Source organism: Homarus americanus, unplaced genomic scaffold (assembly GCF_018991925.1).
Source record: "Homarus americanus isolate GMGI-L3 unplaced genomic scaffold, GMGI_Hamer_2.0 scaffold48406, whole genome shotgun sequence".
NCBI lineage: Eukaryota > Metazoa > Arthropoda > Malacostraca > Decapoda > Nephropidae > Homarus > Homarus americanus.
Genome location: NW_024753828.1, coordinates 1,381,115 through 1,396,424, shown reverse-complemented (window position 1 = coordinate 1,396,424; position 15,310 = coordinate 1,381,115). Strand labels below are relative to the sequence as shown.

At 39.0% G+C, this 15,310-nt stretch overlaps 1 protein-coding gene across 1 annotated transcript in view; it reads left to right on the top strand.

The window, feature by feature from the left end:
* LOC121855480 overlaps positions 1-15,310 on the top strand; it is a 179,957-nt gene that overhangs the window by 46,663 nt on the left and 117,984 nt on the right. Inside the window, exons 4-5 of the mRNA XM_042350455.1 lie at positions 9,144-9,341; positions 12,415-12,565. Of these exons, the coding sequence (XP_042206389.1) occupies positions 9,144-9,341; positions 12,415-12,565 (349 nt within the window). The remainder of the gene's footprint in view (positions 1-9,143; positions 9,342-12,414; positions 12,566-15,310) is intronic.

Genomic DNA, 15,310 nt, shown 5'->3' with positions numbered 1-15,310 from the left:
CCCGATTTACGCGGTCAATTGAATCCGCGGTGGCCCGCGTAAAACGAGAAACGCGTAAATGGAACAACAGAACACATGGGATACGTACGTTGTAGTAAAAATAACATCCTAACTTTATGATTGTATGCACACACACATAATATAGAAGAGAAATATCAATAAGAGAATAATTTACTGAACCAGGTGAAAGAAAAATCAAGGTTTAACACTTACGTCAGGTTAGGTTAGGTTAGAAAAAATCAAGGTTTAACACTTACTTTAGGTAGGTTATGTTTTAAAAATTAAGGTTTAACAATTACCTAAGGTTAGGTTATGTTAGGAAAAATCAAGGTTAGGTTTAACACTTACGTTAGTAGAAGAGATGGGTCGGCGTACGGGAATGGCGGCTGGTTCCGAGGCAGAGGGCAGACTACTGGCCCTCAGGTGAGTCACCATCACTGTCCTCCACATTTGTCAGGGCCTCCCTGACAAATCCCTCAGTCACCATCACTGTCACTATCACTGGCTTGGGCTGGCTGTGGTGGGTTGCGGGCGAAGAAGTCGGTAATTCTTTGTTGATGGCTTGTGTTGATGTTGTCGTGATACACCTTGATGTACGGCTCCATAGCCTGCAACAGCTGGGTAGTGAAGACTTCATACCGGTTATCGTTAGGGTCGACTCAAAAGGAGGAGCTTCAGTTTCTCTGCACACTCGATGGCACCCCTAACATTACCATGCGTTAACTTGTGTTCTTCTCGGGATGACGCACCGCCTGCCTCTTCACTGATGTGATCGTCTTCTAACATCTCGTCGGCAGTCACCTCAGGATCCCTGATCACCTCCAGAATGCTTTCGTTGTTGGTCTTGGAGAAGCCTGCAGCTGTAACACTCCGCGCAGCTTCTCTGGCAAGGTCCACTGCTACTGCAACAGACTGAACCTCACCAGTCACAGGTTGACTCTGCCTCCCACCTGGGATACCTTGCAACACATGTCTCCATGCGTGACAAACCATTGCTACAGACAGCTGATCCCATGCCTCCACCAAGAAGTCCACAGCTGTCTTGACGTTAAATTTCCTCCAAAAGTGTTCCTCGTCCTCGTCGCTCTTGCTATCGGTGTCACCCAGGTTACGCAACTCATCCTTGGTGTTGGTCCAGTCGTTCAGGAGCTTAAACTTCTTTGCAGAGTATGCAGCTTTCACATTGCAGATTAATTCTTGGTCCATGGGCTGGATTATTGACGTAGTGTTGGGAGGGGGGGAAGACTACTTTTACGTTGGGGTGACGATCCAACAGTAGGGGCGAGTGTCCTGGTGCGTTGTCAAGGAGCAACAAAATCTTGAATGGAACATTTTGTTGCTCACAGAATTTCTTCACGTCGGGAACTAAACAGTCATCAAACCAGGAGAGGGACAGAGCAGAGAACATCCACGCCTTACGTGCGGTCAGCCAGTGGACATTTAGCTTGGTCATGTCCATGTTCTTGTAGGCGTGTGGCTTCCAGGCTGTGTGGATCACCGATAACTTGAGTTTACAGGAACCGGAGGCATTGGTGGTAAACAGGATGGTGATGTGCTCCTTCTGCAACTTCCGGCCCCGACACTTGCTAAAGAGTGGACAACGACGGTCTTGGAAGGTAGCTTTTTCCAAAACAGACCGGATTCATCCATGTTGAACACCTGGTTGTCAGTGTACTGTCCTTCCTCCATAATCTCACGTAAGAACGGAGGAAAATCCCTAGCATCAACACGGTCAGCACTCGCTTCTTCACCACCAATGTTAATGTTGGTGATCTTGTTCCTCTTCTTAAACTTGTGCAGCCACCCAGAGGAAGCATTGAAGGGTTTGGTCTCTGCAATTCCCATCTTATGTGACACTGCTGCATACAGTTAACGTGCGTACTCCTCAACTGACCGAGTGTCGACAGCCATGTTCCGTCTTGCCTGATGAATCAAGTAACACACATTTAAATTTTCTGTCTTGAGAAGCACCTTGTTCTGGCAATACTTGATCATTGAAGCACCTGCAGACTTTATGATGTTCATGTGTTCTTTTATCTTGGCTGCATCCTTCTTGATCGTCCGGATCGTAGAATCGTTAACACCATGCTGGCACGCGAGATCAACCTGTCTTGTTCCTTTTTCTAACTCTTGTATTATACTGTACTTCACCTCGTAACTTATGGCACGTTGTATCTTCTTTGGCTTAGGACGGCTGGGTCCAGGTAATGCAAGGTTTTTCTGTGGTGGTGGTGGTCTGGCAGCAGCCATTCTTACGGAACAATAGATACCTGTATACACGGTGTGGCCGGGAGGGATGTAACTGACGCGGCTAGGTCAAGCGCCTTCTACTCGCCAGCGGGAAGGCACGTCATATTATATTAAACCAATCACAGCTAGCGGCGGAGGGAGGTAAGGATGCCTGGCCCAATCACAGTCCAATACTTCATATGACGTCAGCGATAACGCAACAGAGGGATCCACTGCGCAACCTACTCGCGCCGCTTGCCCAAGCATGGCGGGATGGCTGGAGGTTTGAATCCAAAAGTGGCGGCGCGGCAGGGCCGCCAGCCGCTCTCCGCGTATATGAGTAGATGCACTCCGTAAAGTGGGAATTCCGGTTCTGGCGGGGTACCGCGTAAACGTGGAAACGCGTGAACGGGAACCGCGTACATCGGGGTATTGCTGTACAGTAGTACCCCTCTTTACGCAGTTTTTTTTTACGTGTTTCTACATTTACACGGTACCCTGCCAGAACCGGAATTCCCACTTTACGCGGTGCATCAACTCATATACGCGGGTGAAGTATAATTTTTTTATTTAGTTCATGAAATTCATACAAATTACCCGGCCAGAATATAATTTACATTGCTGGAATTCTTACAATTTGATGATCATTTTGAATATAAACATCATAGACTTTGCATTAGACATACAAATTTTAGATGTAATGCAAGTATTTTGTTTACTCACAGCAAATATGTTATCTTTTGTGCAAAATATATGACGTGTGTATTCAAAATATTACTGTTCTTGCAAGGAATCCAGCAATGTCAATTATATTATCCTAACTTTAGTCTGAGGTATTATTTATTACTAAAAATGTAAATATACTGTTTTATCCCAAACATTTCTCTGGTAGGGAAGGAAGGTGGAGGTGAGGGCTAGGGAGGGACCCAGGGAGCACGTGGGAAGAGGGGGGGAGCCGGAGGTGGGGTATTTTGATAGACAGATTGTGTTTGGGTAAGTATATTTTTTTTATTTATTGAAGATATTTGTTTTAGCTCATAAAATTCATACAAATTACCCGGCCAGAATATAATTTACATTGCTGGAATTCTTACAGTTTGATGATCATTTTGAATATAAACATCATAGATTTTGCATTAGACATACAAATTTAGATCTAATGTAAGTATTTTGTTTACTCAGAGCAAATATGTTATCTTTTGTGCAAAATATATGACGTGTGTATTCAAAATATTCCTGGTCTTGCAAGGAATCCAGCAATGTCAATTATATTATCCTAACTTTAGTCTGAGGTATTATTTATTACTAAAAATGTAAATATGCTGTTTTCTCCCAAACATTTTTCTGGTAGGGAGGGGAGGTGGGGACCCAGCGATGGTGGGAAGAAGGGGGGAGCCGGAGGTGGGGTATTTTGATAGACAGATTGTGTTTGGGTGAAGTATATTTTTTTTATTTATTGAAGATATTTTTTTGGGCTCATAAAATTCATACAAATTACCCGGCCAGAATATAATATACATTGCTGGAATTCTTACAATTTGATGATCATTTTGAATATAAACAGCATAGATTTTGCATTAGACATACAAATTTTAGATCTAATGTAAGTATTTTGTTTACTCAGAGCAAATACGTTATCTTTTGTGCAAAATATATGACATGTATATTCAAAATATTCCTGGTCTTGCAAGGAATCCAGCAATTCAATTATATTATCCTAACTTTAGTTTGAGGTATTATTTATTACTGTACCTTAAAATCTAGTGTTTTCCCCCAAACATTTCTCAGAGAGGGAGGAGCCAGCGAGTGTGATAAGATGGGAGTTGAGTCCATTATTTGAATGGACATTATCTTGGCGTCTGTATTTCGCTATTTCTCTTAAATATTAATTGTGTGTGCGTACCATCATAAAATTAAGATGTTATTTTTATTTGAACATAGGTATTGTGTCGGGAAAAAGTGGAGTTTGGGGGTCGGCCTGGTCTCTATTTCAATTAATCCCATATGTTATGTTGTTCACTTTACGCGGGCCTCCGTGGGTTCAATTGACCGCGTAAAGTGAGGGTTCACTTTATATCGTAGTCGAACTCCTTATATACATAAAAAATCACTTAATTTAAGAGAAAGGAAGAAATAGACTGACAAAATACAGTAAATTAAAGTAAAAGATTAGTTATAAGGGAAATAAAATATATACAGTAGTACCCCGATTTACGCGGTCAATTGAACCCACAGGGTACCGCGGAAAGTGAAAACCGCGTAAAGTGAACAACAGAACATATGGGATTAATTCCAATAGAGACTGGCCCGACCCCCAAATTCCACTTTTTCCGACACAATACCTATGTTGTAGTAAAAATAACATCTAAATTTTATGATGGTATGCTCACACAATTAATATTTAAGAGAAATACAGTCGCCAGGTTAATGTCCATTCAAATAATGGACTCAAATCCCCCCCCCTCTTCCCAGCTCACTAGCTCCTACCTCTCTGAGAAATGTTTGGGTGAAAACTCTAGATTTTAACGTACAGTTGTACCCCACTTAACGCGGTCAATTGAACCCAGAGGGTCCCGCGTTAAGTGAAATCCGCGTTAAGTGAACAACAGAATATATGGGATTAATTCCAATAGAAACCGGCCCGACCCCCAAACTCCACTTTTTGAAGGCACATAACTATGTTGTAGTAAAAATAACATCTTAATTTTATGATGGTACATGCACACAATTAATACTTAAGAGAAATAGAGAAATACAGTCGCCAAGTTAATGTCCATTCAAATAATGGACTCAACTCCCTCCCCCTCTCACACTACACAGCCGGCTAACAGATGGTCGGTCGGTCCCTCCCTCCCCCCCCCACCCCCCACCAACCGTCCCAAGGAGATGTGTGGGATAACCTCAAACTAAAGTTAGGAAAATATAATTGACATTGCTGGATTCCTTGTAAGACCAGGAATATTTTGAATATAAATGTCATATATTTTGCACAAAAGATAACATAGTTACCTAGAGAAAAAATTTTATCTAAAAATTGTAAGTTTAAAGCAAAATATATGATGTTTATATTCAAAATGATCACCAAATTATAAGAATTCCAGCAATGTAAATTATATTCTGACCGGGTAATTTGTATGAATTTTATGAGCTAAAACAAATATCTTCAGTTAATAAAAAAAAAATAATCTTCACGACACTATCTGTCAATCAAAGTACCCCACCTTGCCTCCCCCCCTCTTCCAACCGCGCGGTCAGTCCCAACCCTCCCCCCCACCCCCCACCAATCCTCCCTTCCAGAGTTTTTAATATTTAGTATTAAATAATACCTCAGATTAAAGTTAGGATAATATAATTGACATTGCTGGATTCCTTGTAAGACCAGGAATATTTTGAATATAAATGTCATATATTTTGCACAAAAGATACCATAGTTACCTAGAGAAAAATTTTTATTTAAAAATTGTAAGTTTAAAGCAAAATCTATGATGTTTATATTCAAAATGATCACCAAATTATAAGAATTCCAGCAATGTAAATTATATTCTGACCGGGTAATTTGTATGAATTTTATGAGCTAAAACAAATATCTTCAGTTAATAAAAAAAAATAATAATTCTTCACAGGGTAACAGATGGTCGGTCGGTCCCTCCCTCCCCCCACCCCCCACCAACCGTCCCAAGGAGATGTGTGGGATAACCACTAAATTTTAATAAATAATACCTCAAACTAAAGTTAGGATAATATAATTGACATTGCTGGATTCCTTGTAAGACCAGGAATATTTTGAATATAAATGTCATATATTTTGCACAAAAGATACCATAGTTACCTAGAGAAAAATTTTTATCTAAAAATTGTAAGTTTAAAGCAAAATATATGATGTTTATATTCAAAATGATCACCAAATTATAAGAATTCCAGCAATGTAAATTATATTCTGGCCTGGTAATTTGTATGAATTTTATGAGCTAAAACAGGCAGTCAGGCAGGGTGGCGGGTGGGGCAAATCTAAAAATAGCGTCTCGGACACTCACCGCGTATATGTGGATTTTGTGGAAAAAATCCGCGTTAAGTGAAAGTTCAGCTTTGGCAAGGCACCGCGTATATGCGAAAACGCGTTAAGTGAAACCGCGTTAGGCGGGGTAAAACTGTATAGTAGTAAATAATACCTCAGACTAAAGTGAGGATAATATAATTGACATTTCTGGATTCCTTGCAGGTCAGGGAATATTTTGAATGTAAACTTCATATATTTTGCACAAACGATAAAATATTTGCTTTGTGTAATCCAAATTACAGTCGACCCTCGTTAATTCGGACTAATAGGGGGGGAAGGGTGTCTGTTTTAGCCGATTGTCCGAATTAACCGATTTAGGGGTTAATATTGCATTATATTTCAAAGTCATTGTTTTCGTCACGATTTTATCCCACTTTTCACTGTAATACGTACGTAATTTCAGCAAAAATATTACATTTCCGTGAATGCATTATATCGAGCACAGTATGAATAGAATACCATTGTAATATAACAATATTTTAACCAAAAACTATTAAAAAAACGAATAAGATCTCAAGAACATCTGAAGCTTAGGTAAAGTCTTTTGTTTCCGTCATGTATTTTATCCTATTTTACATTGAAATACATCACGTTTCAGCAAAACTACTATTTATTTCCGAGAATATATTCATTCAGGCGCAGTTTAGGTAAAATATACGTGTGATGTAACAGTTTTTTAACTGAAAACGATTCGAAAAACACGTACCCTCTAGCCCTGTTCAAGGAGAGGACTGAGAGAAGCTGTTTGGTGCCGCAGACGATGACAAGGAAAATGATTTGGATGAATTTTAATGAAAATATTCAGAAATATGGTATCGTAGTATTTATTCAAGTCAATTAGGATAGAATATTATTGTAATACAACAGTTTTTTAACTGAAACCCAATCGAAAAGCGATTACGGTAACATCTTTTGAACGAAAGAAAGCGAAAGTCATTGTTTTCGTCACGATTTTATCCCACTTTCCACTGTAATACGTACGTCATTTCAGCAAAAATATTACATTTCCGTGAATGCATTATATCAAGCACAGTATGAATAGAATACCATTGTAATATAACAATATTTTAACAAAAACTATTAAAAAAAATGAGTAACTTCTCTAGAACATCGGAAGGTTAGGTAAAGTCTTTTGTTTTCGTCATGTATTTTATCCTATTTTACATTAAAATACATCACGTTTCAGCAAAACTACTATTTATTTCCGAGAATATATTCATTCAGGCACAGTTAAGGTAAAATATACATGTGATGTAACAGTTTTTTAACTGAAAACGATTCGAAAAACACGTGTACCGTGTAGCTGATACTCAACAGCTGGTGGTGCGTCATGTGTCGTTGTAAACAATAGGAGGTTGAAGTACATTACCGGGTATTATATTAAGTGTGAAATATCAAAAAGGTTTTTATTACCGGTATTTTTGTAGATCAATGAGAACTGTGATACCGTATATGATATGATAAGTTAGCCTGTGCTAAGAACTTCAACATAGACTACTGAAAACACGTTGTAAGGTAATTTAGCCTATTGTAAGTTGGTGAGCTTCATTTGCTGAAGGAACTGCACAACTTTTCATTACTAATTGGTACAAATTTTACGTTTCCATTGTTTACTGGCAGTAAATGGTAAATATTTTTCTTGTCTGAAGCTAAAAGTTGCATCCCCCCCCCACACTAGTGGTGGAGATGTTACATTTGACCAAAAAGATGCTGGTGTTTTATTCCAGCAGTGGGTGGACCAGCATTTTAGCTTAAGGTCCGCGTAGGTAATATTCCTACAAATCTTAAAAAAAAAAAAAAAAAAGTTCAGATTTTGTCCAAATTATCCGAAATCCGGATTAAAGGGGTCCGAATTAACGAGGGTCGACTGTATTACATTAGATCTAAAATTTGTATGCCTAATGCAAAATCCATGATGTTTATATTCATATTGTAAGAATTCCAGCAATGTAAATTATATTCTGGCCGGGTAATTTGTATGAATTTTATGAGCTAAATAAAAAAATTATGCTTCACCCGCGTATATGAGTAGATGCACCGCGGAAAGTGAAAGTTCATTTCTGGGAAGGTACCGCGTAAATGAGAAATCGCGGAAAGTGAAACCGTGTAAAGCGGGGTAATACTGTATTAAGTATTGTAAATTTAAAGTTTAACTTTATTCGTATCGACAGATGTCCATAAGTCGGACGTACATAAGCCGGGAACTGCCTGTATAGTATGTTCTGCCACAAAATAATGAAGCTCTGTCACAGGGTGCTTAGTGGTGGTAGAACATGCTAATCTTTTTTCTCATCTCGACTGATAAATGGAATTTCACACATCAGTCATTGGCCACACATGGCTGACTCTGGTTTTTTAACGGAGAGGGCGCCCCCTCCCCAATGTGATAACTGCCTGGTCCCATTGACTGTTCGATTCCTCTTGGTGGAATGCCCCAGTCTCAGAGATCTTTGTAGTAAGCACCTCACCCAATGCTGTAGGGGGGAGTGGGTAGTCTGGGAGGGGTGTTCCTCTCCTTCGTGGAGGAGACCGGCCTTCTAAACAAGCTTCAAGTCTTATTTATTTACATTAAAAATTTTATTTTTTATTTTTTTTTACAAATGTTTATGTTATTTGTTACTTATGTTTTTTACTTTGCATTATTTGAATTTAGTGTTTTAAGCCTTTATTTTAATTTGGCGACAGATGACCTAAGCTGTTGTATCGCCAGGGATGTAATTAACACAATCAATCAATTCATCAATTCATCAATCAATCACACATCAGTCCTACATATCTGTCAAACTTCTTTGAATAATTAAGAAGAAAACTTAATTTTGAGGTCAACAGTGCATGATGTGTTCTGTGTATTTTTCAGATGTGGAAGTGTAAATTGTGAAGATGGATTTTGTGTAGTTCCTGGTGCTGATAATTGTATCGGTGTGAAGGAAATGGAACAAGGTTTCTTGGCAATGCCGGGTGTTCATCCTGGACTTGTTCCTTCAGGCTGGGTGACTAACCACTACCGATGGATTGTGTGGAAACTTGCAGCCCAAGAAAGACGTTTGCTTAATTGGTGAGAAGAGAACATTTTTGTTGCCTAATGAAGAATCCAAGACTTGAATAAGATAGCTGGGTTTAATTTTGGATCCTTTGGTTTTGGGTTTCCTTATTTGGAATTTTCAGATTATATATGCTTATAGGTAAATAGTGTATAAATATGCTATTGTAGGTGGTTCAGCAAGCTATGCTCCTCTCATTAGTCTTCAAGAGTCATATGGGCATCTGGTAGGATGTTTATTTACAGATACAGCCGCTAGAACCCCAATATAACTCATGAGTGGGATTGTGAATTGTCGTGCAATATATATATTTTTTATATCATTCTATGTATTTCAATGGAAAATATATAGTACGGTACCACGGACCCAAAATTCATTGACACCCCTTTTCCTCACTTCATCTCTTAATTCTATTATTTCAGAACACTCTTTAACAAATTAAACTCACCATGACTGTTGTTGTTCAACTTAGTTACTGATGGCACAATAGAACTTGGGGTGTCATGAATTGTACTTGAACTATGTAGATGCTGCTGGCCAGTTTTTGTCAGCTGATCGACTGTATATTTGATACTAAACCTATAAAACACATTTAGTGAAACACACTGAAAATATTTAATGCTTCTCAAAGACATGAAACACTGAAAACATATTTAATGGTCTTATAGTGAAGGTCTGACTGGCTAGAGAGCTGACCAGTGGTTGTAAGTTATGGAGAGGAATAACAAATTTCCACATGATATCATGACTGAATTATCACTGAGTAATGTGTATCACGAGTAGCTGTTGGCAGAGCAAAGATTTAGAGGGCTGTGGCACCATTCAGTGGCATGTGCAGGAAACTTAAGTTTGTCTTCAGCTGATCACTATGAAGATACTGCATTGTATTGTACTCAGTTGGGTATGGGACCCCCAGAACATTCTCTCTTCAATTTTTTATTCAGAACTTTTATTTTTTTTACTCAGAACTTCTTGTTTTTCTATTTTTAATTTATTTTCACTCATATTCTTGTGCCCCCTAGGGCCCGTTGTGGGTCTATCACCTGTGCCTGGGTGGGCTATTCCCCATAAAAAAATAATAATAATAATAATGACAGGATATGATATATGAACACAGAAACTTAAAATAGTGAACAAGTATACAGTACAATACAAATGTTGGCATGTACAGAAGAGGCAAGGAAGTGTTAGTTTGAATATGATAATTGATGTGTTAACAAGATGTGGGTGCCACTACAGCTCTACTCTTAATTATTACACATGATTTCTTACAAATTCTTATATTCTTGTTATTTTTTTGGTTTCATTAAAAACAATCTCAAAAAGATTCATTCAAAGCAAATCTCGATGTCCAACACTAGTTCTGAAATTTTTTTATAGTACAGTATTTGTACATAAAATAGGTATTTAATGTTTTGAAAATGACTTCAGTTGGGTCTTCATTTACACGGTCAATTGAACCCGCGGAGTACCGCATAAAACGAGAAACACGTAAATGAAATAACAGAACATATGGGATTAATTGAAATAGAGACTGGGCCGACCCCCGAACTCCACTTTTTCCGACACAATACGTACGTTGTAGTAAAAATAACATCTTAATTTTATGATGGTATGCACACACAATTAATAATTAAGAGAAATATCAATAATATTAGGTTTTTTAACACTTACGTTAGTAGAAAAGATGGCTGGGCACACGGGGATGGGAGGTTGGTTCCGAGGCAGAGGGCAGATTATTGGCCCTCACCTGTATCACTTGTATCAATTGTATCATTATCCACCACAGAGGCTTGCAGGGCCTCTTTGTCAAACCCCTTCAAAGTTCATATAAGTCCATATCCTCACTATAATTATCACTATCACTGACTTGGGCCGGCTGTGGTGGGTGGCGGGTGAAGAACTCGGTAATGTTTTGATGACTGGGCGACCTTGTGCGCACCCTGCTCGCGCCGCTCTCCGCGTAAAGGGGTACACGCACCGCGGAATGTGAGCATTCCGGTTTCGGCAGGGTACCGCGTAAACGTGGAAACGCGGAATGTGGGACCGCGTAAAGCAGGGGTTGACTGTATAAGGCAACACACTCTTTAATAATATGTAAGGCAACACACTCTTTAATAATATGTAAGGCAACACACTCTTTAATAATATATAAGGCAACACACTCTTTAATAATATGTAAGGCAACACATTCTTTAATATAATATATAAGGCAACACACTCTTTAATAATATGTAAGGCAACACACTCTTTAATAATATGTAAGGCAACACACTCTTTAATAATATGTATGGCAACACATTCTTTAATATAATATATAAGGCAACACACTCTTTAATAATATATAAGGCAACACACTCTTTAATAATATGTAAGGCAACACATTCTTTAATATAATATATAAGGCAACACACTCTTTAATAATATGTAAGGCAACACACTCTTTTATAATATGTAAGGCAACTCACTCTTTAATAATATGTAAGGCAACACATTCTTTAATATAATATATAAGGCAACACACTCTTTTATAATATGTAAGGCAACACACTCTTTAATAATATGTAAGGCAACACACTCTTTAATATAATATATAAGGCAACACATTCTTTAAGATAATATGTAAGGCAACACACTCTTTAATAATATGTAAGGCAACACACTCTTTAATAATATGTAAGGCAACACACTCTTTAATAATATGTATGGCAACACATTCTTTAATATAATATGTAAGGCAACACACTCTTTAATAATATATAAGGCAACACACTCTTTAATAATATATAAGGCAACACACTCTTTAATAATATGTAAGGCAACACACTCTTTAATAATATATAAGGCAACACACTCTTTAATAATATGTAAGGCAACACACTCTTTAATAATATGTAAGGCAACACACTCTTTAATAATATATAAGGCAACACACTCTTTAATAATATATATAAGTATTATTATTCAATGTTTATGACATCCTATTCTTAAATTAGGTCTCTCACAGTCTACACTGTTTGTAAATGTATATAGTAGTTTTATAAATATGACGTGTGTAATACAACCCTTATTCTAACTTACTTTCAGTCAAGCTTTGACTCTGGGTAATGTTGTTGATAGACTGAAGTATCGATATGATCGAGAAATTGACGATGCAGTGCGCCCCATACTAAGAAAAATAACAGAACATGATGATATTCCTCAGAAAACCATGATCCTGTGTGTGGCAGATATTACGGTAAGAGTTCTTATTGTAGTAGTAATAGTATACTGTATTACTATACGTGAAGGACTGGAGTGTTGTATTAACTGATGTTTGGGGATGTGATGCTGAAGGCTTGTATGAAATGATGAGTAAATCAGATACTGTACAGTAAACCTTCATTGATCTCCTTGGTCTTCATTTGTGTCAGGTCCCCTCACAGAGAGGTGGTTGAGTCAGCTAAAATTTAGGTGCCAGTTCTCTCTCTCTCTCTCTCTCTCTCTCTCTCTCTCTCTCTCTCTCTCTCTCTCTCTCTCTCTCTCTCTCTCTCTCTCTCTCTCTCTCTCTCTCTCTCTCTCTCTCTCTCTCTCTCTCTCTCTCTCTCTCTCTCTCTCTCTCTCTCTCTCTCTCTCTCTCTCTCTCTCTCTCTCTCTCTCTCTCTCTCTCTCTCTCTCTCTCTCTCTCTCTCTCTCTCTCTCTCTCTCTCTCTCTCTCTCTCTCTCTACTCTCATCTCTCTCTCTCTCTCTCTCTCTCTCTCTCTCTCTCTCTCTCTCTCCTCTCTCTCTCTCTCTCTCTCTCTCTCTCTCTCTCTCTCTCTCTCTCTCTCTCTCTCTCTCTCTCTCTCTCTCTCTCTCTCTCTCTCTCTCTCTCTCTCTCTCTCTCTCTCTCTCTCTCTCTCTCTCTCTCTCTCTCTCTCTCTCTCTCTCTCTCTCTCTCTCTCTCTCTCTCTCTCTCTCTCTCTCTCTCTCTCTCTCTCTCTCTCTCTCTCTCTCTCTCTCTCTCTCTCTCTCTCTCTCTCTCTCTCTCTCTCTCTCTCTCTCTCTCTCTCTCTCTCTCTCTCTCTCTCTCTCTCTCTCTCTCTCTCTCTCTCTCTCTCTCTCTCCCTCTCTCTCTCTCTCTCTCTCTCTCTCTCTCTCTCTCTCTCTCTCTCTCTCTCTCTCTCTCTCTCTCTCTCTCTCTCTCTCTCTCTCTCTCTCTCTCTCTCTCTCTCTCTCTCTCTCTCTCTCTCTCTCTCTCTCTCTCTCTCTCTCTCTCTCTCTCTCTCTCTCTCTCTCTCTCTCTCTCTCTCTCTCTCTCTCTCTCTCTCTCTCTCTCTCTCTCTCTCTCTCTCTCTCTCTCTCTCTCTCTCTCTCTCTCTCTCTCTCTCTCTCTCTCTCTCTCTCTCTCTCTCTCTCTCTCTCTCTCTCTCTCTCTCTCTCTCTCTCTCTCTCTCTCTCTCTCTCTCTCTCTCTCTCTCTCTCTCTCTCTCTCTCTCTCTCTCTCTCTCTCTCTCTCTCTCTCTCTCTCTCTCTCTCTCTCTCTCTCTCTCTCTCTCTCTCTCTCTCTCTCTCTCTCTCTCTCTCTCTCTCTCTCTCTCTCTCTCTCTCTCTCTCTCTCTCTCTCTCTCTCTCTCTCTCTCTCTCTCTCTCTCTCTCTCTCTCTCTCTCTCTCTCTCTCTCTCTCTCTCTCTCTCTCTCTCTCTCTCTCTCTCTCTCTCTCTCTCTCTCTCTCTCTCTCTCTCTCTCTCTCTCTCTCTCCTCTCTCTCTCTCTCTCTCTCTCTCTCTCTCTCTCTCTCTCTCTCTCCTCTCTCTCTCTCTCTCTCTCTCTCTCTCTCTCTCTCTCTCTCTCTCTCTCTCTCTCTCTCTCTCTCTCTCTCTCTCCCTCTCTCTCTCTCTCTCTCTCTCCCTCTCTCTCTCCTCCTCTCTCTCTCTCTCTCTCTGAACTAATTTTATAACCTAAGTTTCCAGTCATGAGGTAAAATTGCATTAGTAATTCTGGCCATTGATGTGCCTGAGAACTAACCTATTTATCCCCTTACAGTACAGCTCCTTCGGCCAGGGGTTAGGGACCCAAATCCAGGTAAACAAGTCAAAATGCTAAATAATACATAGAAAATCTAAAATGGGTGTCTCTTTTCTTCTCAGCACCACAAAACTCACTTTTAAGCTTGCCAGCCATTTTAAAGTGAATTACAAACAAAATTTGTCAGTACACAGCAATCACTGGCGTTGGGACTCGAAAATACATAATTTGACAAAATTTTGAGTCGACTGAGGCAGATTTGAGTCTGGAATTAATTAAATGAAATCGAGTAAGTTGTAAGTCGGGGAGGAGCTGTAGTTTGTATACAGTATATGCATATTTTATATTTAATTTTTACACACACCCCTTGGGAGTAACTCCTCACTTATTGACAAGGGTCTATTGTAGATATTTATGGTGGTACAGTATTGTTGTGGAAGGAGAGTATCATGGTAAAGTGTTTAGTTACAGTTGCCTGGTCTGTTGCCATGTAGCAGGTTCCTATAGTGTGTTTTTTGCCAGCTGAGAAGATACTCCGCCCCTCCTCAAGAGTTACAAATTCACGCTTTCGGAGGACACACCGTATATGGTGGCCGGTAATTTGATTCCCGGTAATTTGACTCCTGGTAATTTATCTCCCAGTCACTTTCACTCCTGGTAATTTCACCAACATTTAAAACATTGCGTTTTATTTATAAAGACAATTATTAATGATGCAGGTTATGAGCTATTACTCATAAAAAGTCAAAGTTGTTCTCTGAATTTATTAAAATGTTAGAAGTCACTACAATTAATAACACAGGTTATTTATACAAACATTTAAACATGATGCAGGTTAAGATCTATTGTTCTCTGTATTAAAAATATCTATTAAAACATTTATTAAAACATTTATAAAAACTTTGGAATCTAACAATTTTAGTACCATAATCAAATTAGTACATGTGCACTCCAGCGTTGCACTAAAGTCATTTACAGTACAGTCAACCCTCACTTT